The sequence below is a fragment of the Garra rufa genome, chromosome 11, assembly GCF_049309525.1.
Source record: "Garra rufa chromosome 11, GarRuf1.0, whole genome shotgun sequence".
Taxonomy (NCBI): domain Eukaryota; kingdom Metazoa; phylum Chordata; class Actinopteri; order Cypriniformes; family Cyprinidae; genus Garra; species Garra rufa.
In genome coordinates, this window is record NC_133371.1 from 8,224,349 (window position 1) to 8,251,565 (window position 27,217).

Consider the following 27,217-nt stretch of genomic DNA (forward strand, 5'->3'; position numbering starts at 1 on the left):
TATGCACTAATGCTTTGGACCAAGACACACGCGCTGATTGCGCTCGCGCTGATGAGTAATTACGTGGCGATCAGGCTGTGAGCATGCGCACTGTCTTCAGCACCACGGCGAGCGTGGACAGCGAGCGCCTCAGACTTCAGTTCGCGCGCGTGAGTGTGTGAAGATTCAACCGGTGGCTTTGATTTCTGACTCCATTGGCGTCGCGTCACGCAAGAACTTCACCGTGTCGAAAGAATCCTGAGTGGGGATAAAGAAACACGAGTCAGAGAAATCTCCACGTCAAAAAAGCCGGGTTTGTCGGTGAGAGTGGGATGCCGTCCGTGAGATGATGTTTCTCTGTGGGGGGATTGCGCTTTAGAAGCTCCACAATCCAGAAGGATGCTGGTGGGAAATGCCTGTGGACAGAGAGGACGAGATTTGTCAAAAAGCGCTAGAACTCTTATCGGATCTTTGTTCTAAGGGGGAGGTTCAGAACGAAAACTGTTTGGATTTCATTTATTATTTCCGAGACCTTGCCAGGCCGAGGTATTCGGACTCAGGTAGGCGACACTCTTGCACGAAACGGTTGCATGCGCTTTTTCTCTCTCTCTCTCTTACCGTCATGGACTAGGTGATACAGTGAAGTACCTTCGCAACTTCGTTTGTATTTTTACGTAGTATGTTTTATTGCTTTCTTTCTTTCTTTCTTTCTTTCTTTCTTTCTTTCTTTCTTTCTTTCTTTCTTTCTTTCTTTCTTTCTTTCTTTCTTTCCCCATTTGAATCAGAATTTACTTGTTGCTCAACAGTTTATTCCATTTTAAATTCAATATGTGATCACGCTGGAGGAATGTCGACTACATTCACTGTGATATGTTTTACTTGACGCGATATTTGGTGTCGGTTCAGTCAGAAACAAAATGCTATTTTGTCAGAAATCTATTGCAGAAATGATAGTGGAATAGTCATCATAATTTGACACCAATTTAATTAACAAGATTCTAATAAATGTATATTTTTATAATACGGTTTATAATATTTATTCATTAGCGTTACAGTGTTTGCAGCAGGAACATATTTCATTCTTGATGATCCTTAGAGGAATTCAGTGCTATGGAAATTCTAAATGTATGTCCATTATACAGTATGTCACCGTTATACTGGAAAAAGATTGTTCCTTATGACATGGATGGATCACTGATGTGCCAGAAGGTTGTATGTTGAATTCCCAAACTATCACCATAATAAATAAAATAATAAATAAATACACAGTTAGTAGGCTAACATATCGAAACTGAAATTGAGCAATACCTCAGCTGAGTAACTAATAATAAAATGCCACACACTTGAACTTATAGTCATGAGAAATGAAATGAGGCGGTGCCACCCTTCACAGCTTCACACTCTTAATGTTATGTCCATTAGGTTCGCCTGACCCATCATTCTCTTACACAGTGACCACATTTCATCATCATGAACACTCCTCATTAGGTATAGCTCAAGCCGCATTGTCCAGGATGAAGATGGTTGCATTTGAATTAAATACGGCATCTGTTACTTCACATATATGGTGTGTAGACAAACTTATATTGAGATAAGGAAAGCAGAAAGGAAAGCATGAGAGAGAAAGAGGACTGGGATCATGACCCTGGCCAGACAACAACTTTTATATCCATGTGCCAGAGCTCTGACTAGATTTTTTTAGCCTATTTGACAAACCATTGTTTTGCAGCATTAGATGACTCCCTTCATATTTTCAGCAAAAATCAAACATGAATGAAGACTATGCTTCCTCAATTACCTTGGATATGATTGAATAAGCAAATAGACACATTTGACCAGTTTTACACTAAAGTGTTTTTGCTCTATGGGAGATCAGGACATTCAGACCAAGTGGCTGTGTAAACTATAATTAAATAATCAGCAGCATGAAGCTGGAGTGAAAAGAAAAAAGGCAAAACAATCATTATCCAGTGTCTCACTGTGCCGGAACAGTCGCTATTCTGTGAATGCCATGGCAACATTGTTATTTCTTTTAGATGAAATATGAAACAATTATTTTTTTAAGAATAGACTTGATTACACAAGGGGCAATGAGCAGTGCTTCTATGATTCTGCAATCATTCAGTATTTTCAGAGCCCTTCTTGTCAAAGTGCTTTATAGGCATAACCAGCATTTGGCATTCTTCAGAGCTGTCTTTGGTTTAGAGAAAGTGCTGCCGGATGATAAACCACAGGCTGGTCTTTCATTGCTTTATGAACCTCTTATTGGAAATCCCATTTCATGTTCGCAATCAGCCGAGGAACGGTGTCACAGGGTACAGCGTAAGAGCTTTGATGAGGTTTTAGCATGTCACAAAATACTAAAGGTGCATGACCACCTAATACTTTTAAAATGTTATTATAGGTGGTCTAGGGGCATGTGTCATATTCCTGTATGTGACCGTGAATGCAAAAGAACATTTCTTTCACATTTCCTAGAATCTCATTGAAATGCCTCTCTGGTGAATCTCACAGGAGTGAAAATGCAGAGCATTACTGAAGAGATAATGATGCTTATTAGAGCTTTTTAAGCAACGTGGTCCCAAACTCAACCATATTAGGAAAGCCCTCTTTGGAGCTTCTTAGACAAGTGGTATATACACCATATGTGCAAAAACAACAGTTATACAATATATATAGAATTTGTTCCAAGAATATTACTCTTTAAAACATAAATCTAAATTCCTAATTTCTTACACACTGGTTAGTTAAATTAGTCAAATGGTTTCAAATGGTTGAATCATCAAAACTGGTTAAAGGTTAAATCATCAGTATTGCCTGTATGTGGGCTCAATGTTAACTCAAATGCATTCATACAGGCGGCTGCAGCGCAGTGGGAATCTCAGCTACAAGGCTCTTTGAAGCTCTTTGTGTGTTGGAATGTTTCTATGGGTTACTAGCAGATATGAGCCATTGTGGAGCTTTCACTTTGAAGTGTAACTGACACACTCAGTGGACTGAAATGAGTTGTGCTGCTTTAGAGGACTCTGCTCAGAGACACCCAAATCAAATAGAGTTTGGCAGCTGCCGTCTCTGCTGAATGCCGGAGAGATGCGGTGTACAAAAGAAGAGGAAGGAGGAACGAGTCAGTCCATTAAAACAGTCCAGGTGTAGTTGCCATAAAAATCGATTGATGTACTTATTGACTCTCTGAGTAACTCTGGCTTCATAGAGCAATGTTTTCATTTAGCTTAGGTTTCTTTCTGTAAATGCACAAAATACACTCACTTTGTGGCTAAAGAAGGTTCTTCGGATTATAGAAAGGTAAGAAAGAGATGGTTCTTTGAAGAACCTTTGACTGAATGGTTCTTTGTGGAACCAAAATGGTTCATTTATGGCATCGCTGTGAAGAACCTTTTAAAGCACCTTTATTTTTAGGAGTATAGCACATCTTGTTTGTCAATTTAGACAAATGGTCCATCATTAACAGGTAACTATGTAGGAAGTAATGCAGGACAAATGAGTAGTGCTGTGTTTGCATTCCACATACTACTATTTACCTATAGACTAATAGCGAATACTAATAGGACTGAGATAGTTCCCTAATAGGTAAGCAAAAATGACCAAATTAGATTGTTTTCATTTGATAAAGAATGAACAATTATTTTCGAATTACAACATTAACCTGTTTCTGAGAAGTGAGCATTGATGAGGCACACCCAATTCTACGAAACACTCTAATATACTAATTGATTTCTTGTTAGATTTTGGCAAGCAATTGTTTTATTCAAGGTTATATTTTAGGCACACAATCATAATGCATTTTTAAAATATAGCAAACTATAACACTAAGGAAAACTGGTAATTTATGTGCTGGTAATTTATTCCAGCATTGTCTCTTTGGCTGTGCATTGTGATAAAGATAAAGAAGTTTGTTTTTTGAAATTCAGTTTTATTTTTGGTATAAGTCCATGGTACAGATAGCAGCTGTGTCTGAATACCAAAGAGTTTCAGCTATGATGATTTTAAAAGAATAGTTTACCAAAAAAACATTAACAATCAACTTGCTGTTATTTTATTCACTCTCAGGCCATGAAAGATGTATGTGACTTGGTGATTCATAGAAAGTCTTCATCAGTGTTGGGGAAAGTTACTTTTAAAAGTAATGCATTACAATAATAAGTTAATCCCTAAAAAAGTGAATAATTACGTTACTTAGTTACTTTTTATGGAAAGTAATGTGTAACGTTACTTTTGTGTTACTTTTTAAATCTGAGCAGTGTTTGCTTGTTTGTTTTTAATATAAAAAAGTTTTTTTTTTTTAGCAAATGTGAAAGCCCTTTCACACCACAAGCCTCATGCTGAAGGAAAAGTATATTTTTTTGTAAATTGAAAAGTATTGTGTTACTTTAGCAGCTACTTGAAAAAAGTAATCTGATTACGTAACTTGTAATGTGTTACCCCCAACACGGCTCATCACTTTGAGAGTGCAAAAGGAGTATAAAGACATACCCGTGGCTCCTGACATAAATCTTAAAAAAATAATCCTGTCTGAACAAATCATGACTTTTCACACCTACCATTGATTCAGAAGAAAAAATTCAGTCTCAAACGTAGCACTGCATCTATATTGTGCAACTAGTATATTAAAGGGCACCTATTATGTCCCTTTTTACAAGGTGTAATATAAATCTCAAGTGTCCCCAGAATGTGTCTGTGAAGGTTCAGCTCAAAATACCACACAGATCATTTACTATATCATTTTGAAAATGCGTTTTGAGTGGAAGCAGAAACACGCTGTTTTCGTGAATGACTCTTTAAATGCAAATGAGCTGCTTCTCCCCTCCCCCTTTTTTCAGAGCAGCTCAGTGCTATTTTAGCTTGTATCTTAGATATCAACCAAGAAACTGAAACTGCTCATGATTTTGGGGGATACAAAAAAAAAAGGAGAGGGTAGATTTTTATAATTATAGGGTGGTTGTGTACACACACTGCCAACACACATTTATGTTCAAACAATATGTGAAATTGAATTTTGCATAACATGTGCCTTTAATTCTATGCACAACTTTTACATCCAGTCTAGTCTTACATCTGGGTGTACATTCAGCTGATGAGCAGCCCATGGAGAGCAAGCGTTCTGTCACATGACGACATATGTACAGGAGCAAACTCACACGTAAACTGATCAGATTTCCCAGGATCCTCATGTACCATACGCTCCAACCTACGAATAAATGTGGACCAAGAAGCAAGAGACCCATTAAAGTCTATTACTGTATGCCACTGTGTAAATTGAACATGGTGCGGAGGACCAGACTCAGAGAAGCAGACTCACAGCAGCGGAGGACGAGTAAAGGTGTGGTCACACTATTCTTTGGCTCTGTTCCAAATGGCATGTCTGCACTTGCAGACTTGCGCTAGGTCAATGTCTCTTATTGACTTGCGTGGACAGATTGTTCAGCATTCAAAATGTAACCAACAACAGTGACATGATTGTAATATCTCCATACCGAATTGTGTGTGAAGCTGCCTCACACCTTTTTAAGGACATAAACAATGACAAAGGTCCACTCTGCACTCTGGACCTGAACCGTTTCAAGTTCTGGCGCCAAAACAAATGGAGTAGTGCAAACTTTAGTATAGCTAAAACAGAACAAATATGATATACACACAAAACAAATACACAATAAAATAAAAATAATTAAAAACACTATCTTTAAAACCTATCCCAAAGAACATCAAACGCTTATCTGAAGTGTCCTGTATTCAGTGAAAGCATATCATGGTTTTGATGCTTATTTCTTTAAGGAAAAAGTCATTGTTTCCAATACAAATAATGAAGCTATTTGCACTGCAGCTTCAGTCGATATTCTGTGAGTGATCTAAGGCTTACTTCCTAAAGAAATCTTCTACACTATTACTAGACTACTAGACTATATTCTGTTCATGTAACAGAAATGTTTTCTGCATGTCCTACAATTGTTACTGCAATTAATGCATCCATTTGTCATTTAATTTTCAGAAATACACAGAATTGAATTTTCACTATAGTTTCAGTCATCCAGGGAGCATCCAGCCACAGATGTCATGGTCTATAATATTGTAATGTTGATATTTGATGAGAATCATGTTAATATTGTCACTTTAAGTCACTAGAAATGGAGCGCCTCCCGCTGTTGTTTTGAATGAGTTTGACAACTAACTGCAAACGTTCCAGATATGTCACTTCCCAAACCAATAGATATCATTGTGAAATTATCTTTAGCCTGCAATGACAACTGCATTGCAATCATTGCTGTTTACTTCTGTAAATGGAAATCAGATTTTTCTTTTACTATCATAATCTATACTTTACTCCATCTACTTTATAAATCTTAATGCATGTGTATATGTATTTACCTGGAGGCAGTTTTCCTGACAGGAGTTAGTGTGATTGATGTCTTTGTACATTTTATGGCTGTTAGATCAAACTTGTCAATGATTGTTGTTGGATTCTGCTTTAACTTTTGAGAGGGAATATTATTTATGAAGTAGCTGTCATATATTTACAGCACAAATTTGATCTTAAGGTTGATACAAAAGCCATCTGGTATAAATAAATGTTCCCTGCCCTATTCTCTAGTGTGCATTTTGTCTTATGACAAAAGCTATTTATATTGTTTCTTGATGTGTGATTCTTCAGTTGTCTACTGTCGATAAATGGACAGATTTTATTTTTTTAGATTGTGTGAAGACATTGCGAATTCTACTCTTATCAATGTAGGGGGGAGAAACCCATAAAGGAATTTGGGCTGATTGACTGAGAAAATTTCTGAGAAAATGATTGTGGGGCTTGCATGTCCAGCGGATGGTCCATGCCACCCCAGACAACCTTCGGCTACACCACTGTGGAGCTCAATTAAAGTAGTTTTGTCCATCCTAATTAAACATGTCACCTGCTCTGAGTGAACTGTGTGAGGCTACCCTTTTTACTGCTTACTCCTTATTAACTTAAGTTCCTGATTTTAATTAAAGATTAGGGATTTTATTAGAGTTACTGGTGGTTAAGGCCAATCATCACACAGTGACAATAGCCAATGTTTCAGACAGCAGTGGCTCAGAATAGGCATTCAGTTAGATGTCTAGGGAATACAGTGTGCTCAATAGGGGCAATATTAATGAAGGATGCTAGGTACTCATTATCTGAAAATCAGACCAGGAAACTGTACAAACTGAAAGGAGTTGCTTATCAAAGTAAAGCAGGTGCCAAATATTTAAAAGAAGATACTACGATAGTGTCTATATGAGAGGTTTGAGTAAAAGGTAGTAAATGGAATCTGACTGGAGCTTACTTCAAGACCATTAAATGATTCTTTGATTTTTGAGTGGCTGCTCAAACATCTTCAAGATGAATGGCTATGAGTGAATTTACCAATATTGTGATGAAATATTTTGTAAAATATTTGTACTTTATCCCATTGTACATTTACCATGCGGATGGCATAGTGCAATATGATCATAAATATAATAATGAAAATTAACTGAAATAAAAACTGGTAAAATTCCAAGATCTTGTTTTTGTGAATGCATTCTACAACAAAATCCATTCTTAATTTGGTAGTGATGACCAAAGACTGAAAGACTAGTCATTAAAGTAATCTTATTTGGACTCAAACAGCTTGTGCTCCCACTAGCCTTGAGGTCTATGAAGTGGCCTATATTTTTGTCTCACCCTTATTTTCTATGCGTTTAATCCTTTGTTCTTAGACATATCCATTAGCCTGCTGTCATTGGTGGTGACCGCTTGCGGCTTGGCCCTGTTTGGCGTCTCTCTCTTCGTTTCATGGAAATTGTGCTGGATTCCATGGCGCGAGCGAGGCCTCTCTCCGGGAACCAAGGAGGGACATCCGGACCCCCCTCATCCTCATCCTCATCCTCCTCCTCCACCCCTTCAACCCCAGTCCATCTATACCGAGGTGGACGCCACCCTCGACCGCCGGAATAACGCCCGAGGTTCGGTGGTGAAAGAGCCTACGGTGCCGCCCACTCCGGTCTCTCCAGCGGTTCCAGGATCTCCTCCCGCAGTGCCGGTGCCTGAGGCGGCCCTCAAAATAAGCCACACTTCACCTGATATTCCGCTGGAGGTTGAGTCTAAGACTCAAGAGAATGGTGTCCATGGCAACACACGCATGCAGAGGCAAATCACAGATCCCTCCTCGACCTGTGTCAGGTAAGTCAACCTTCTATAATTGCTTTAATGGATTCTGGTAAAACGTCAGTCTCTCAACAACAGGACTGGCTGAGAGGTCAATTTGCCGTCTAATCAGAGTTTATCACTAAGAGCCTCTGCAGCAGAGGACACTGACCTCATAAAATGCAGTTTTCATTTCAGTTTTTTTATCTTAAAATTAAAGCAACAGCGTTAATGTCTCGTGGATAAGGGATATCCATTCTCCCTAACAATCCACAGCTGTTTATAATGAACTATATCACTTAAACGAAGAATGCTTTAACTCATTTTTAATGAAAATTTTGTCATTTACTCACCCCCCACTTGTTCCAAACCTGCATGAGTTACTTTATTCTGCTGAACATGAAAGAAGATATTCTGAAGAATTTTGCTAATCAAACAGTTGATGGTAGCCAATGATTTGCATAGTATTTAGGATAATGGTCACGAGTAAAGGTGTTCCTACCCTGCTGAAAAAAAATAAAAAAATAAAAAAATAAATAAAACAGCTAAAACCAGCCTAGGCTGGTTGGCTGGTTTTAGCTGGTCAGCAGGCTAGTTTTAGAGGGGTTTTGGCCAGCTACTTCCAGCTTAAACCAGCTAAGACCAGCCAACCAGCCTAGCCTGCTTTTAGCTGTTTTTTTTTTTTTTTTAGCAGGGTAAAATGATACTTATTGTAAAACAGATTTCAGGTCTAGTTTCTGATCTCTCAGTGGATTATTTTGTTTCTGTGTTACTAATTTGGCCATTTTCCTTAGTACACATAGTTGTCAAAATGCCAGTAGTTTGCATTTGTATTGGTTAGACTGACTATTGATATTGATTTTTAATGATGATGTATCAAAGGCCAGTCTGGAAGTGTTTAAGACATTCCATTTATTTAGTTGGCTCACCCAGTAAGCCTCATATTATTGTCTTTAACTCCTACTATTTGTCAACAGGCAAAGTTCAATTCGGCGTCAGATGAACCAGTCTAACCCTGACTTCACGGTAACCCAGTTCCAGAGGCAGGACTCTCTGACTGGCATGAGTCTGGGTCAGCTAAAACCAGAACTCTACAAACAACGATCCCTAGATGGCGAGGACAACCGAAGCAGCCGTGTGGGCAGCTGTGGATGCCTGCACTTTATTCTTAAATACGACTGTGACCTGGAGCAGCTCATTGTCAAGATCCACCGAGCCCAAGACCTCCCTGCCAAGGACTTTTCTGGAACCTCTGACCCATACGTAAAAATCTACCTTCTCCCAGACCGCAAAACCAAGCACCAGACCAAGGTGCATCGTAAGACTTTAAACCCTGTCTTTGATGAGGTCTTCCTCTTCCCTGTGGCATACGCAGACCTGCCCACAAGGAAGCTGCACTTCAGCGTCTACGATTTTGACCGGTTTTCACGCCACGATATTATTGGGCAGGTGGTAGTGGACAATTTTCTGGATCTAGTGGACTTTCCCAGGGAGACCAAACTCTGTAGGGACATCCAGTATGTGTCTTCGGTAAGTAGGTTTTTCGTGCTTCTGTTGGAGGGTATATTCTTAGAGATAAGAACACATCTGAATTCAGAGACTCTGTCTGTTTTCCATTTATATACTGTAGCAATGTATGAACAGTGTTGGGCACGTACCTTTAAAAAAGTAATTAGTTATAGTTACTAGTTACTTCTCACAAATAGTAACTGAGTTAGTAACTGAGTTACATCATTATAAAAGTAACTAATTACCAGGCAAAGTAACTATTGCGTTACTTTAAAAAAAATCTAATTTAATATAACTATAAAATAAATATAAAACATTGTACACTAATCTACACTATTTTAATGTTGTTGTGGGACAACATGAGAGACAACTATCAAATTTAACATATTATTATAAATATTATCATTAGGAACAATAAAGCACAATAGATGGTTTAGAACTTTAAATATTTATTGCAAAGACCACAGCTTGTCAACAAATAAGTCTAAATATAAATTATGCTTCTGAAGAAATGTACCAAAAATAAACAAATAATAATAATAATAATAATAATAATAATAATAATAATATATACTGTAGTGCAAAAAAAAACCCTGATATGTAAACAGTTAATAAAATAAAACTCCATGTCCATATCTGACATAAGTTGCACGTTACCAGGGATTAAAGCAAAAAAAAAAAAAAAAAATCTTCTGACTGAAAATTTTTCCTCCAAAAAGTCTTTGCCAAACACCATTCACCAGCCATACCTGTCACACACCCACTTTATAAGCAGTTTTTTCCTTCTTATAGTGTGTGTCCTACTAATTTAAAACATGTTGAAGCATCTTCTGATCAATAATAAAACATTCTGATAAAAAAATAGCCTTGAGGTAATAATTAACTCATTAATGTGATTTACAGTGGCAGTTTCATTTAACCTTTGTAATGACATTTTTTAATTTTGATTAAATGTCATTATCTGTCAAATTAAAAAAAGTATTTATTATATTTTACTTTTAACATTTCTAATTAAAACAATATAATAGCAGAATAAGACAAATAAATTACCAATCATATAAAATAAGTATTAATAAAAAATAATTTGTACTACAGAGGTGGCACAAAGGAACACAAAAGTGGCTTGTAGGTTCAATTTCAGACATTTAATGAGGCTCAGAGGTGGCATAAGTGCAAATAAATTCACGTCGAGATAAATGTTTTAAATATAAATTTTTAATATAGAAATATTACATTTTAGATAACTAAGTATACGTTACAATGACACTAAATCCGCCAGCAGGTGGCAGTAAGACAAATGATTCGTTTGAACGGCTGATTCATTCGGGAATGAAGCAAGTGACTGTCTTTATGAACGGATAATAATGAACTGAAGATTCGTTCAAAACGCGCTTTGATTCATGAATGAAACACCGCTGTTTTGCTTTTAGAGATGCGCAGCGGCTGAGCTGTTACTCATCTAGAAATGTTTCCATTTAAAGAAATAGAGTAAAATCAGGCAATAGAGATATAGTCAGACAACGTAAGTCATTTTATATTTTCTTGTTGTTGAACTGTTGAATTAAATCAATATTACATTTGCTTACTCCCTTAGCAATTGTTTAAATCTGTCACTGTCCTTTTCGCGTTCTGTGGGCGCACAGACAATAATCTATAAGAGAGCGCGCAAATGAGTCTTTCTTTCACTTTAAATAACCAAACAGCTTTCGATCACACAGATTCCTACTAAATGGATTTCTGCTCCAAAATTTCACATATCGCAGACGCTTTAGTTTTTTTGTGCATTGACCTGGTCCATATTGTGTGTGTGTGTGTGTGTGTGTATTTTGTTGTTGCGCCACACACTTCCCACACACATTGCATGACCAACAGTTGGACTGCTATTCTTACATTCAGTCAACTGATGCAAAATCTGATGTTAACCTCAAGGTTTTTTTTGGTGATTGGCTACACATTATCCTACTAAGGAAATAAGTAAATATATGTACATGAAATATTAATGAGTTGGAATCATTTCATGATGTGAGGAGAAAGAGAGTACGGAGCGATGCAGGACACATGAAAATAGCAAAGCCACAGTATGTAGCAAATCAGTTTTTAGAGGGCCATGTAATACAAAGGCAATGGTTTTCAGTTCTCAGCACAGCAGTCTTTCCAACATACAGTTCACAGAGACAGACCGCTGGTTTTACAATTAATGGGTGAAACTGAAACGCCCAATATGACAGCTCTAGTGAAATAATTCCCACCTTCTAAATAAAAGAGCCAGTCAGTCACTGTTACTGCCTGGTCTTTACGGTAGTTCTTGCTGTTAGATGACAGTGTAGTTGCAGCTGCTGTTGAGAGCTCCAGACACCATAGAAACAGCCATAAAGTGCTTAGTGGTGTGAGAATTTCTGCAGCATTTTTTTTTTGTGCACTGAACAATTCCATTGTCTGGACCAACCTGAAAAATGATATCCTGTCAATAATTAACTACACAGGAACAAGTGAGTAACGCAATATTAGATACAGTGATTAATGACATAAACCAGCTGTTTACAATTAGCTAATAAATAAATACTATTTTTATGCCTCAAGGAGAACTACTACAAGTAGTTTATTTGTATGATTTATTTTTATTCTTTTTTGTTCAATATTAAAGAGAGAACAGCTTAGATATACTTCTTACTGAATCATTAGAGAGTCATTGAGACTACTGAAACGGTTTTAAATAATCAACTATAACCCAAATGCCAAATAAAGTAACCTATACAATGATTTATTTAACGTAATTCACAGACATTCATAGTTCTATGTGCCTATCTATCTCAGTTTTCTTTTGGCCATCTCTCCAAAGTATTATTAGTAGTATCCAGTTGTTGTGACATATTGAATACTGTTTCCAGGTGTAAGTCTCCACGCCATTCCAACTGAGAATACCATCTCAACAATTTTTTCAAGCATTATTTATTTAGAGTACACCTTTAAAGGCAGAAAATGTAAGATGTTATGATTAAAATATCCAAAAAGCACTAGAACAGTGTTATATAGTTTGTTTTGAGGAATGTTTAAATCCAGAAAAATAAGCAATTTTAACTAGGGTAACGGACTGCCAATAACGTCATACACCCTCATAGAAAACATGGAAACCCCAAAGACCCTTTAATATGTTATGCATTTTATTAGACAGGTGATGAACACATAGAGTAGCATTATAACAGAACCTTCAACACACTCAAATGTACCTGCTTTCGAGCCGTGTATCGCGCTCATCCTTCATTAGCAATTGCTCCAACGTCCTCGTTTTGCTTCCCCACCCTGCTTCATACTACAGCGACCTTAATAAGTCTTTAATGCATTCGCTCATTTATGGACGTGATTTCTGCCCGAATCCCGACGACCTGCGTCGGCTGTTTGGATGAAGGCAACAACTATCATGATTCCACACTCAATCACGGCTTAATCAAACTACGCCTTTGTTTTGTTGTTTGTTTTGAATATGCGCTCTCTAGCAGCAAAAATTAAATATTGCGCCTTTAAGCTAGCCTTTTAAAAATTCACAGCATCATGTTTTTTAGACACCAATATGTCAACGATTTAGAAAAGATATCTAAACTTTTACAACTGATTATCTTAGTATTTAATTATTATTATTATTATTTTTTTTTTTTTTTGTAGGTTCATCAAAATAAATCAATGAAAGCAAATATTCTGTGTAAATCATGACGATCAGTGGATTATGATGCCTTTTAATTATAATCGACCCCCAACACTGAACATTTTGTACATTTTGGACACACCTGATTTCGATCATCAGTTTATTAGGAGAGATCTTCATAAACTGAACTGAAGTGCCTTTCAAGGCAAGTAAGATCACTTGGCAGCTGTCTTTGGGCAGCTCCATTTAAGAACAGTTGCACTGTATAATATCATCTACTTACACTAATGCCTGTCTTCTTCTCTTCACATTTACTGACTTTTTTCATTAATTCCTCATTTCTTCATTATCTTTACACACCCTAAGATCACTCCTGTGAATATGAGGTATCACCCCATGAGGAAAATGGCTCTGAGAGTGTTAAGAAAATAGCTTTTGAATTGGCAAAGATGATTGCTTCTGTTTGCTTCTCAGTGGTTTGCATTCTCTGTATAGAAATGAATGTCTGTACTGGGTCAGAGCATCAAGATGGCTCCTCCTTGTGTGGCTGTTATTTTAAAAACACTGTCACACATCACTGAGAATCCTGTGAAGCCAAGATGTGTCGCATTAACCTCTCTGAGCACTTGCCAATGTAAAAATATACTCCAACTGTATTCCAGTTCTGATTCCGATTTAATGATTCAGATGCACATTACCTGTTCTATTCTAATGCATGTTGTATAATGCATATCATATGGATATTTGTTTGGAACTTCACAGTTTCTGGTCACAATGTTTTTGTTTTATTGACAATTATTGTCACAATGTTCTACAGAAGAAAAACAAACCCATTAAGAACAGTATGACGGTCAATAAAGCATGACAGATTATTTTGGATATTATATCGATTATTTTGGCTTCGTTATATAGATTATTTAGCTTTGACTATTGCTGCAGTGCTTGCATTTGGTTGATGCTGCCACAGCATATTGATCTGTTTAAAACTTCAGTGACTATGAGGATCTAATTAATCAGAAGCTTCTGTTCCAAAGGTTCTTTCCAAAAAAAAAAAAAAAAAAATGTTATGCACCTTCAGCCATTTCAGAACAAATCTGTAAAACAATTACCCTCACAAAACAGACTGCGCACCTGCATCAGTTCACATGGTCACACACACACACACACACACACTGGAAAAGCCACCGCTAAATCATGTGGAAAGGAGCTGTCTATTGGTCATCATATTCTGGATGTAGCTATGTACTGTATATATAGTGCCTAGCCCTAGACTTCTTTTGTCGCAAGTTGCAGTAAACAGTCAGATTTTAATTTCTACAACGAATTCAGCTTCAGATAAAAACTGCCATGGTAGGCCAAACCCTGATTCATCCAAACCCACTCTGTTCTGCCAGACGTCTCAGCAATACCAATCTGGAGTCTAGTAAACAGAGCAGTTTTACAGTGCGTAAGCAATGAAGTGACTCTGAGGGGCATTTCTAAATAAAACCACTGGTGAGTGTCTGAAATGAACAGCACACGGGACGTGTTTTGATGTTCAAAGCCCTGTGCTTTCTTCTGATTCAAATAGAATAAGTAGAGCTCATTTAAGTCTCAGCTGAAGCTAATGAGATAGATCTATCTGTCATAACAATCAAATACAAAATTCAGAGTGCTAGAGAAAATGAGTGGTTCCTCCCAAAGGGCCACATTCAAGTGTACAATAGCTCAGTGCCCACTCAGTGAAGAATAGAGTGAATTAAAACAGAATCTTGTTCAGTGGAAATATAAATCATGAATATCAGGTTATGTATATCTGCTTGGGGGGTTCATTATCTCTATCACTACTGTCGTCGGCCTTGTATCCCCCTAGAGTTGTTTATTTTGTAATAATGGCGGTCAGGCTGTACATTATGCAGATTTTTACTTGACTACTAAACACATCAAAATATTGTTTTGGCCTGAATTTATTTATTTATTTAGTTTTTATTTATTTTTTTATGTGAGAAATTAGTGCAAAGTGGTCCAAGAAACACAAGTTATAGAAAGAGTTTTAGCAGTTCAGGTACTGCACATTATAAACCTAATACAAAGGGTAAAGTCACATATAATAGGTTTAAAGTGTTCATATTATGATTCAGTGTGATCCCATTAATTTTCATACATTGACAATGTCAGTGTCAGATGTCAGATTTTACACTAACATTTTACAAAATAATAATTTAATGTTTACAAAACCTCTGTCATTTCAAAGAAAAAAAAAAACTTTGCTGCTGAGTTCAAAATGTAGACAATAAGCCAGATTTACTTTCAGCTTGTGCCAGTACAAAAGCTGTTTTGGCGTTAAAAACTACCTTCTGGATTTCCTAAGAACATGCAGTGAAAAAATTAACAATGAAAATGTGTGGGCATAGTTATTTTGCGGCTGACCTTGTTGCATATTGTAGGAGTTTCTCTTTCAGACACGAACTGTATGGAAATTAGAGTGTTTAAATGAAGGTTCACAGCAGTCTTGGGGTTAGTTTACTGGTATTTGCGCCATTATTTAACACCCAGAAAGCTTGTCGTAACCCATTCTGTGCCAGTGTTGTTAGTAGGCCACCCACACCTGATTATCATCGGCTCTGCTTGTTTGCCACCCTGTAATCATTCGCGCTGCTCTAAGTAGATTGCGTTGGTCATTAAGGAAATGATCCGACTGCGTCTGTGTTCTTGAATTTGTGCATTGTCAGTAGATCAGCAGAACTTTCCACTCCTGTCTGCACTTTTATAGGATTGCGGTTTAACGCTATTTTGCCCTGTTGAGTAAATCTGGCCCAAACTCAAGTAGCATGACTCCTATTTACTAGAAAATGATAGAGATACTTGGCCTGAAAGTGGCTAATTAATCCAGATAGAACACTTGCAGTTTGATCTCGCTACACATCAAATGTTGATCTTATTTGAATTGAAACATCAGGCAATATGTCTGTCTATGAAGTATCAGTATAAAAGAGCTGCAGTTGCCCTTGAGCATTTGTTTACCCTTTTAAAATGGCAGGACCACTTGCTTCTCAGATCCTCTACAAAACCATCACAGCACCAGAATGACCTTTTACTGTCACAAGCAGCACGATCCCTGGTTATATTCAGCGTGAGCCTCAGGCGTACAATAGAGTGTCAGATATGATCTCATAATATCTCACTGTCACCCTGAACACCTACTTGTTTTTTTTGCATGCTGTATGCTGACTGTTTAGACATGATAGGTAAATGCCATTATCTAAGTATAGAGTCTGACCGATGCTAGTGTCACTCTAAAAATAAAGGTACTTTAAAAGGTTCTTGACAGCGATGCCATAGAAAAAAACATTTTTGGTTCCACAAAGAACCATAAAGAAACCATCTTATAAGAACCATCTTATAATGTTCTGAAGAACATTAACTTTTGTGAAACAGTAAGGTTCTTCAGACGTTAAAGGTTCTTTATGGAACAATGTAGACAAAAAAAAAAAAAAGTTATTCTATGGGATCGTGAAGCACCTTTGTTTTTAAGAGTGTACCCTCAGTTCCAAAATCAAGAGTAAACAGACAGCTACAGTGCATGCTCTTGAGGAAATACCAACTCTTTTAGCCTATTATAGAAAACCTTATATCACAAGAAATGTAAATAACCTGAACTGTTGATTGAACTTGGCTCTCACATGTGAATTCATAATTGTTTGCATTTTTGCTCGTTTGCTCTATAACCACTGCTGAGCCGTTGTTTGACTGAGGCTATTTTGTTTTTCTCACAGCTATTGCTGTGGTTTGTTATTGCACCTAAATGATATGTAAAAATGAAACACAATTGTTTTTTTTTTGTTTTTTTTTTTCTAACATTCACAGTCACAGGCAGAATGCTCATGCATATCAAAATAAAAACCTCTTCCAAGTCATTATCAGCGAGTTATGGATTGCTGTGAGACACTAATCAGCATAATGTGTCCTTTCTGCCATTTCTGGGTTCTGTCATTCTAAACCAATGTTGGTTGAGTTTATAATGCAGTGATCAGATGGTCAGGTGTAGATGAATCTCATCAGTTCAGTCCTCCTTTCAGCTGACTGGAGGTAAGCCATGGTTGTGAAGTTCACATGAATACTGTAGGTGTTAGAAGATCTCATCTCACATTCTCAGCTGAGTTATTTCCAGAGCAAGTGATAACACGCCTGTTACTTTTTAATGCTGCTGACGTTAGTGTTGTTCTGATTATGATGCAAAGTGTGGCAGGATTCTTCCTCAGTGAACTCAATGTAATTCATATTTACTGTGTTCTGCACGGTGAATACATGAACAAATGCATGAATAAGTATCTGAATCAAACAGTCATTAATATGAGTGAATCTGTTTCCTGTACAGGTAGAATCAGATGGAAGTAAATCAATCTTGTTTCTGTTGCTAGGACAATGTGGATCTGGGGGATCTCATGTTTTCTCTATGCTACCTGCCCACCGCCGGACGACTGACCATCACCATGATCAAAGCACGCAATCTGAAAGCCATGGACATCACTGGAGCTTCAGGTACGAGCAGACTCAGATTCGATCAATATACCTTTACACAGTTCACGATAACATATTACCTTCTTAACTTCTTAACAGAATAGCATTAGAGGATTTGCAATGGTATGAAATGTAAGAGGCTTCTAGATAACATTTTAAGCTGGTGAGGATTTAACCACCCCACTGAGCAACACATGGCAAACTAACCCTAACCCTAACCCAAACTGAAAACATGGCAAACATTTAAAAACTGATTCCCTTTTATAGTAATATGACATAGTCAGACTGGTGGCTTTGTGTCACATGGAGGGTCAGAGACGTGCGGATCCATTTGCAGCATTTATTGAGAATCGTCAACAAGCAAGAGTAATCACCGGAAAACAGGAACAACGTAGGAAATCCAGTAAACAGTTCGATACTCAGGCAATGGTCACAAGGGTCTGTAGCAAGAATCAGAAACGAGATACACAGTCCAGGGTCATACACGGGAAATCCAACACAAGGGAAAACGCTTAGAATTACGACCATAGGGAACAATAAGACTTCACAGAGTGGCTGTGTGATTGGTGCAGTGGCTTATGGGGATTGCAGTCCAGAATGTGTGTGCAAGAGTTCATGATGACAAGACGACCAATACGTGACACTTTGACTGTATTTGCAGAGTTTTTAAGTTATGTTTGAGGGTAATACTAATACACTATTAACATTCTAGTAACTACTATTAACTAACAAGAAATTATACAATATAAGAACTACTATATATGGGTTCCAGAGGTGGAAAGTAACAAATTACATTTACTCGCGTTACTGTAATTGAGTAGGTTTTTTGTGTACTTCTACTTTTTAAAGTAACTTTTAAATTTTGTAATTTTACTTTTACTTAAGTACGTTTTGATTTAAGTATTGTACTTAACTACATTTTAAATATCATCCGTTACTGAGTAAAAATAAATGAATAAAAAATAATACTAAAAAATTAATTAAAAAAATGTATAACACTCGTGTAAATCAGAGTCGTACATTCGGCACGCGTAAGTCCGCTATTGATTCACAAACTATGCGCGCTCTCTGGGTTCTGATCCCTGTCGTATTTTTGCGTCAAAACATTTGCCTAGTTGTCCAAATTACTGTCCTGTGAGTGTTTTATAATGAATGCTCACCCATCGAAGAGGAGTGAGGCTCGGTGTTTATGAGCATCAGGCTGCACTGACAGTTCACTGATCGTGTCTTTGTCGAACCTTCACATCGATAGGTTTAGTGGTCTGTCCTGTTTGGTAAGGCAGGTTCACTTATTTAAGAAAAAGTACTCTGAAGTTGTAAAGAATGAAGTAAGGAATTCAGGAGGTTTAAATCTGTATATATAATTTTAAAAAGTTAGAATTTAGCAGAGTTTTTTTTTTTTTAAGGTTATAAGGTATATTTAAAGTTTTAATTTAAAGTTTGTTTGAATTTTGAGTTTTTTATAACATGCAGTAGAAGAATAATAAGGCAAAACAAATGTTTTGGTTAATAAAAAAGACTTAAAAATAAATACTTTTCTCTTTACTGCGGAAGTAAATAAATAAATAAGATAATAATAAATAAGAGGACATGTCTGGCATAGGGGGGCCTTGCAAAATTGAACGGAGAAGGAGGGGGCCCCGCAGTAAAAAAAGGTTGGGAAACCCTGCTCTACTGAATTCACAGTTTATGCAACATTCAGCGGTTGTGATGTTTAAAGTTTTATGGGATTATTTGCCTAAAAATTTCCCTAAATGTTTTACATGGTTATTTTTTATTGTATCTTATTTATTTGTTTTTATTGCACTTTAATTTGTAAAGTTGTTTCCTCAAATAAAAACAACCAGGTTGAGAATTATATCCCCTTGGTTTTTTGTTTGAATAACACTAGAATCCCCCACCCAGCACTGCTGTTCAAAAAAAATAAAAATAAATACTCACTAAATTTTACTCAGAGTAAAATTTTAAATGAGTTACTTTTTACTTTTACTTGAGTAGATTTTTTGACCAGTACTTTTACTTGTACTTAAGTAAAATTTCATTGAAGTAACAGTACTTTTACTTGAGTAGCATATTTTATTACTCTTTCCACCTCTGATGGGTTCATAATTAATGTGAATGTTGCAAAATGTACAATTCATTCTGAAATGAAGATCATGCTAACCCACTAGTAATGACTCAAGTGTTACCAAAGTACCAGGTGTTACTGTCCAGAACCTTACAAAAACCTCAATAGTTTTTAATGAGTGTGATCATTACTATGGAGATATCATGATCTTTACTAATCTCGAGTCGTGGCAAAAATCAAACGACTCTCATTGCATAAGAGACAACTTCACTCTTAGGGTCTTTTAAAAGGTTTATTTCTTGCAAGAAAGGTCAGACAGTCATACAGAAACACAGGTTGCTGCAGAGTGTGACAAAGAAGGGAGGGTTTCCTCCACTTTTATATCTCTTCCCTAGTTTTCAAGGTTACATCTCCTAACAGCTGGTAATTTTCCACACATAGTAAGGAAACAGAGAAACACATTCTACTATATCATGTTCCCAAGACTCAAATCTTTATGTTTTGGGGCCCTGATACCTTTAAATCATGACCTCTTCAGAGCAGGTTTGGATGAAGCAGAAACCTACACAATGTTTCATAAGCATATATGATAAGTAAAATGATTTTTTCTTCCACATCTCGCATTTTTGTTTTAGTCTTAGTGGGTTACCATGATCTTCACTTTATAATTCATTATACATGTTGCATTATTCACATTAATTATGAACTTGCATATAGTAGTTCATAGTAGTAGTTACTCATTAATGATGGAACAGTTTTCTGAAGTGTTACCCGTTTGAGCTTTCTTTATAACTTTAACTCTGATTTTCCTGTACAATTTGTGTTTAAAAGGGACCTCTGGACCCTTTTGGTCTTAAATGTAAATTATTATTCTTAATATGAGAAATTACATATTGTCACATAATATTCATGTGCTGAACTCTTTTCCTAGATCCTTATGTGAAAGTTTCTCTGATGTGTGATGGACGGAGACTGAAGAAAAGAAAAACCTCGACCAAGAGGAACACATTAAACCCTGTGTACAACGAGGCCATAGTGTTTGATGTTCCTCCGGAGAGCATTGACCAAATCAGCCTTCTCGTAGCTGTTATGGACTATGACCGGTGAGAGTCTTACAAACGTCCATTACAGACAGATGATTGCTTTATTGCTATTTCTTATTTTTCTTTCTGATTTATAAGTATTGTTCCAGTTTTTTGTTTTTTTTTTTTTTTTTTTTTTAAGTGAAGCATTCTTTGGGTTCTTTAATGTTGGGTTGTTAATAATGGAAATGACATCAATGAAACCAATAATGGTTAATCTGATGACTTTTTTAGTTCCCCTTATCTCATTTAATCCTTTGGTCACAATTGTGACTGTAAAAAAAGGTTTTCATTTTCATTTTCATTTTAAAATCTGTTTCAGTGCACTTCCTGCAAACATGGACAAAATAAAGGGTCTCAATTAAATATGTGCAGTTTCACATGGTTAGTGCAAATTGTCAGATGAACATGACCATTATTTCCTGTTTGCACCATGAGACGATGATGGTTCAATCAAAGCTCCAAAACATAAGACTAGTGAAGTATGCTAACATAAAATATGGCAAGTGTTAAGATCTAGTGTTAATATATAAATTCACATATATTCAGTTTTGTTGAGTGCGGTCATAGGATGAGTAAACATGTTGTGAGCACTGGGATAACAGTGAACTTAGGTTTACAATATAAATCCAATACAGTTGTTAGTGAAGATTGCACTCAAATGTTGCAAACACAAAATATTGCACTAAATCAAAAGTTTAAATGTTACAAATAAGTTACAATATTGATGTTGCAATACTGCTGGTTTTTGTATGCATAATAGTAACCCTAAAATATGATCAACAGTTTAAAACAGCTGGGCTAGATATATAACCAATTTTATGACTGCAGAAATATGTTAATTAGGTATACACATTATCCCACTGCTCACAATAAAAGCCCAACTATAAAACACATTTTTATAGTATATATATTATTGATTATTTTAAATGGTTACTAATGACAAATGGTTTGGATATTTTCATGTCTGGCAAAAATTTGGGATGAAAAGTTAAAGTTAAAATAATCTACAATTATAAAAAAAAAAAAAAAAACGAATACACATTTCTGATTTGCATTCAATGAAGAGGTACAGTATGTGAGCCTTACAGAAGAGGCGGTGGAGATATACAATACAGAGAGTATTTTTGGAGCAATAGAAAGTAGTCTTATGAAGTAAACAGTATTTTGGTTTCTCTTTTCACAGCGTAGGTCACAATGAGGTGATTGGCGTGTGCCGAGTAGGTAATGATGCCGAGGGTTTGGGCAGAGAACACTGGAATGAAATGTTGACGTACCCACGCAAACCCATCGCACACTGGCACCCGCTCATCGAGGTAAGAACACGTGGATGACTTCTCTCAAACGTTCATGCAGGTCCCATTACGTACTTACTGTACAAAAAATAGCATTCCAACTTTAAAAAGAGATTAAAACAATGATTTGTTTCATATTCTGTTTGAATTAAGACAGCAGGCATGGACTGTATGGACTCTTTGAGTGTTTGAGTGGACTCTTTCACTGTTTATGGAAAAGTTTTGTCAGACTGTCATTTCAACAGTTACTTCAGCTAATAATTACTTCAGCTTACCACTAAACCTTTGTACATACTGACTGTACCTCATGAATGACTGTGGAACATTGTGCTTTACTAATAGCTGGCCTTGCCAGCTAAAACAAAATCATTTTTTGTTCAGTCGGGAGTTGTATTCAGAATTTGAGTCTTTGATGCTTTTTCACAACAGAATTCACAAACTTGGGTAACTGCAGACAAAAACTACTCTCCTGTTGGTCTTATAAATGCTGAGAGACTAAAGGAGGTGCAATGTGCACACAGAGCTGTGAGCTGTTATTTGAAGAAAGGAATGAAATGTTCCAGAGCAGAAGAGTACTGATGACCTTTATGCAGACAAGACTTCAGATTTACTGCAGAGAAACTATACATCTCTCAGGAAAACTGAAGTGTAACAATTTATTACAAAGAAAAAAAAGTATGAAAAAAATAAATCAATTAGGGCTGTAACGTCCCAGTCGATTAGTCGATTAGTGTTCTGGTTCGACCAAAATTCTGATTGGTCGATTTTTTGCCGCGCTCATTACATCAGTCCTATTCTAACATGTCAACAACAACAAAAAAAAAAACAAACAAACAAAAAAAAAAATCGACAGTGTGCAGCATTTTGTTAAAATTAATAACGGAAAAAGGTTGAATGCAAAGTTTGCAAGCAACAGTTTGCCTACCACAGCTCGACGACAAACATGACGTATCATCTGAAAGCGGTAAGCTAACTTGTCTGCGTTAGGTTGCCCTGTCTGTTTTTGAGTAGGCTACATGAACATATCAGAATTGGCATATTTCAATATTTTAGTGTAATAATCATTTTAGAACTGCAGCCAGGCGCACACATCCGTAATGACGGTAGAATCCCCCAGACCACATTGGATTTTAAGCTTCCTTTGGGGCCGTTCACATGTAGCGTCTTTTGCGCGATCAAGTTAGTTATTTCAAATGTATAATGGAATAGCGGTCGCTTTTTTCCAGGCGAGTCCGCGCCGCATCGAGATATAAACATCTCAACTTTTCAGAATGTCGCAAGCGCACCGCAGGTCATGTGACATGAACCGAACAATCAGCTCCCTCACGTTTTTCCGTTACATTGAAACCACAGCAGAAACAAGGAGGAGCAGCTCATCATTGTGGTCCAGGGATTTCCTGAACTTTATGATCTGTCAAGCCTCCATTATTTTGACGCTAATAGAAGCAACAATGCATGAGACGCATAGGCTTGGAGCTAGAGCGCAGCTGATGGTTGCTTAGAGACAGCAGACACTTCCGGATAAGAAAGAAAGCGGCGCGCCTAGCATTTTCCACGCGTTTTTAGGCGCGACATGTGAACGGCCCCTTAATCATCCAAACGGAAAAATAATATCACGGAAGGAATTAAGTCTATTCGTGTCTCAGCCGCGTAGCTGAGCTCTTATGTTCAGCCTCGCTCTGTGCCAGCTGAAATGATAGTGTCTGACAGGTATAACATATGACAAATAATTTTCTAAATTATGTTGCACATTCCTTAAAAGTTCTTGTGATATCACTAGTTGATAACATAGTACTGTTTTCAGAAATCACAGGCTATGATATTGCGCAGGTGCACGTGATGCACCGCTGTCAGAGACGACAGACTCGTGTGTCAGACTCATTTCAGTGCAAAATAATTAGGTCAAAAACGATTTAATATACTGCAAATAGCCTATTAGTTTTTTATGTTTATTTATAATTAATTTAGGCAGACAACAAGGCTACCAAGTACTGAGCAGTATCCAATTAATGTAACGTACGTTTTTTTCTCTCCATAACGTCATTTTTAGTCGATTTTTAGTCGAAAATTTCTGGACTTCAGTCGACCAAGATTTTCTTTGGTTGATTACAGCCCTACTCTTCAGTGCTTGTTAACAACAGCTTTCTGTTTTTGTAGTAGGTTTGGAATTTGATTACAAAAATAAAGTAACATATTTAGAAACAAATGAAATAGATAGGTAGAACACACACACACACACACACACACACACACACACACACACACACACACACACACACACACACACACACACACATGTTGTGTTTACATGTTTTATGGGGACAATCCATAGGCGTAATGGTTTTTATACTGTACAAACCGTACTTTCTATCGCCCTACACCTAAACCTAGCCCTCACAGGAGATTGTGCATACTTTTACTTCATCAAAAAAACTCATTGTGCATGATTTATAAGCCTGTTTCCTCATGGGGACCTGAGAAATGTCCCCACAAGGTCAAAATCTACTGGTATTCCTATCCTTGTGGGGACATTTGGTCCCCATAACGTGATGAATACCAGGTACACACACACACACACACACACACACACACACACACACACACACACACACACACACACACACACACACGTTGGGTTTACATGTTTTATGGGGACATTCCATAGGCGTAATGGTTTTTATACTGTACAAACTGTACTTTCTATCGCCCTACACCTACCCTACACCTAAACCTAGCCCTCACAGGAGATTGTGCACACTTTTACTTCCTCAAAAAAGCTAATTGTGCATGATTTATAAGCCTGTTTCCTCATGGGGACCTGAGAAATGTCCCCACAAGGTCAAAATCTACTGGTATTCCTATCCTTGTGGGGACATTTGGTCCCCATAACGTGATGAATACCAGGTACACACACACACAGGTTGCTCTGATGGTTTGAAGCAAATCTGATCTACACTCTTAAAAAGTGTTCTATGGCATTGCTTTACAATGCCATAGAAAAACCTTTTTGTCTAAATGGTTCCATAAAGAACCTTTAACATGTGAAGAAATTTCTGTTTGACAAAAGGTTCTTAGTGGCAATTAAGGTTCTTCAGATTATAAAAAGGTAAGCAAGAGATGGTTCTTTAAAGTACCTTTGACTGAATGGTTCTTTGTGGAACCAAAAATGGTTCTTCTATGGCATCGCTTGAAGAACCTTTATTTTTAAGAGTGTACTGTTAAGAAACATTTCCCAGACAATTGAGTCAAGGTCATAGTAGTCCTGCAGGGGGAAAAAATCGTACTCAAATGATCAAAGATACTCTTCATCTATTATTTTTCCTTTTGAGAAGGAATCCAGATTCACATTGGGAAAACAAAAGAATCAAGCACAATGAAACATAACTGACCTTAAAAAAGGTCAGAATCTCTCTGAAATTCTCTGAAAGCTCACTGTCTGGACACTTTATTTAAAGCAAACACCACTGTATATATAGCTCTGTCATTTGTGGCACTGCAGGGAGCAAGAACAAATAATTTTCTCTCACAGCAGATGGTTTTGAAGGCTGAGGTGAAGAGTACTGTGAGATCCAGTTTTTGTTTAGATTTAGCCTATTAAAGCCCAGCTTATTTTTAACTCTACCCTCCCACCTAGGAAGAAAAAAAAACCTTCTACTTTAGATCTTATCACATATTTTAGCACATATCTTTACGAATAAATAAAAGGCCTGTTCATTTCTTTTTAAGTTCATTTTAAAGTGCATTACATGAACTTTGAACTACATGTTCATGTCTAATGCAGTAATGTCCAAGCATGACAACTGAAGTTTGGAGTGAACAGAGATGACTCGTGCTTTGTTCTCCTTCACTCTCTGCAGTATCACAGCACTGGAGGGGGAAGTCAGGGAGGCTCCTGTAATTCCCTGAAGGCCCCTCCATCGCCATAGCCTGAGGTCCAAGGTCTCTTCTTTAGACCCGCAACAGAAGAGAATTCATGCACAAGATGTTCTGTCCTGGGATCCAGAGGCCCAAGATCAGAGAGCTCCAGCTGGCTGTTCCTAACACAAAGGGGATGCCGTGCCATTTCATTCTACCTGTGCACCTGGAAGCCCTTCCGCCGCATGGGAATACTTGATTGTTTCAGCTGCATGTTGAGTGGTCACATACTGTATGGTTATTTTGTGCTACTCATGGTGAATTGGAAAAGAAAATTTAGTGGAAAAAGTGGAAAAGAGTATTTTTATGTTGTTCTCACAGTTTCGATTCCAAGTCAGTGTTTTCTAAATCAGTCTCAGTACGTGTTTTTAAATGGAGTGTCAGTGTGTCACTCAATGCTCTTGAGGATAGGATGTCAATTTCCCCTGTTTTTAATTTATACCCCCTCCCACAGCGCATGAGTGTGTTTTGGTGTGGTAAAGTTCAAGATGTTCTCTGTTTCTTGTTTGAAATGCTCTGTGGATTTTGTCCTAAAGCGTCATGGTGGTGAATTGTTTTACAGACTTTGCAAGTAAAATGTTATTTCTCATGTTATTAAACATCTATTTCTTACAAAACTAATCTGGTGTAAATGAAGCGTTTTTCAATTATTGGAATCAATGTGCATTACAGGGGTGTAATGGTTCAATTTTCTCATCTTTAGATTTAGTTTTAATCATTTTGGAGAAGATGCCTCCGTTCTGGTGGATTTAGGCATCATAAATCTTTTATGTAATCTCTGTACCATTTCAAAACATGTTTTTTAATGAAACATCTTCTGTATGTGTATTTCGTTGTTGTTTTGCCGGTATGTTTAGGGTCATTGTCGTGTTGGAAGGTGAATAACCAGTCCATCTTCAGCTGTGTAGCAGAGGGACAAGGGTTTTTCTCAAGAATTTGGATGTACTTGGCAGCATCCACATTCCCTTTAATCCTGACCAATCGCCTAGTCCTAGCCGAAGAGAAACACCTCAACAACATAATGGTGCCACCACCATGCTTCACAGTAGGTATGGTGTTTTTGGCTGGTGTGCA

General features: G+C 37.1%; 1 protein-coding gene across 1 annotated transcript; it reads left to right on the forward strand.

Moving 5' to 3' along the window:
* The first annotated feature begins 130 nt into the window (after positions 1 to 130).
* Positions 131 to 26,764, forward strand: syt9a (synaptotagmin IXa). The gene is made up of 7 exons (XM_073850512.1): positions 131 to 539; positions 7,708 to 8,170; positions 9,112 to 9,664; positions 17,684 to 17,804; positions 20,783 to 20,954; positions 22,120 to 22,249; positions 26,086 to 26,764. Exons 1-7 carry the CDS (start codon positions 392 to 394, stop codon positions 26,152 to 26,154), a joined length of 1,656 nt encoding a protein of 551 aa, XP_073706613.1. The 5' UTR covers positions 131 to 391; the 3' UTR covers positions 26,155 to 26,764.
* The last annotated feature ends 453 nt before the right edge of the window (positions 26,765 to 27,217 follow it).

Coding starts and splice junctions, on each gene's coding strand:
- syt9a (XM_073850512.1), top strand. CDS start 392: ATGCCTGTGGACAGAGAGGACGAGATTTGTCAAAAAGCGCTAGAACTC. Junction 8,171..9,111: donor CCCTCCTCGACCTGTGTCAG/GTAAGTCAACCT, acceptor ATTTGTCAACAG/GCAAAGTTCAATTCGGCGTC. Junction 20,955..22,119: donor GCTGTTATGGACTATGACCG/GTGAGAGTCTTA, acceptor CTCTTTTCACAG/CGTAGGTCACAATGAGGTGA.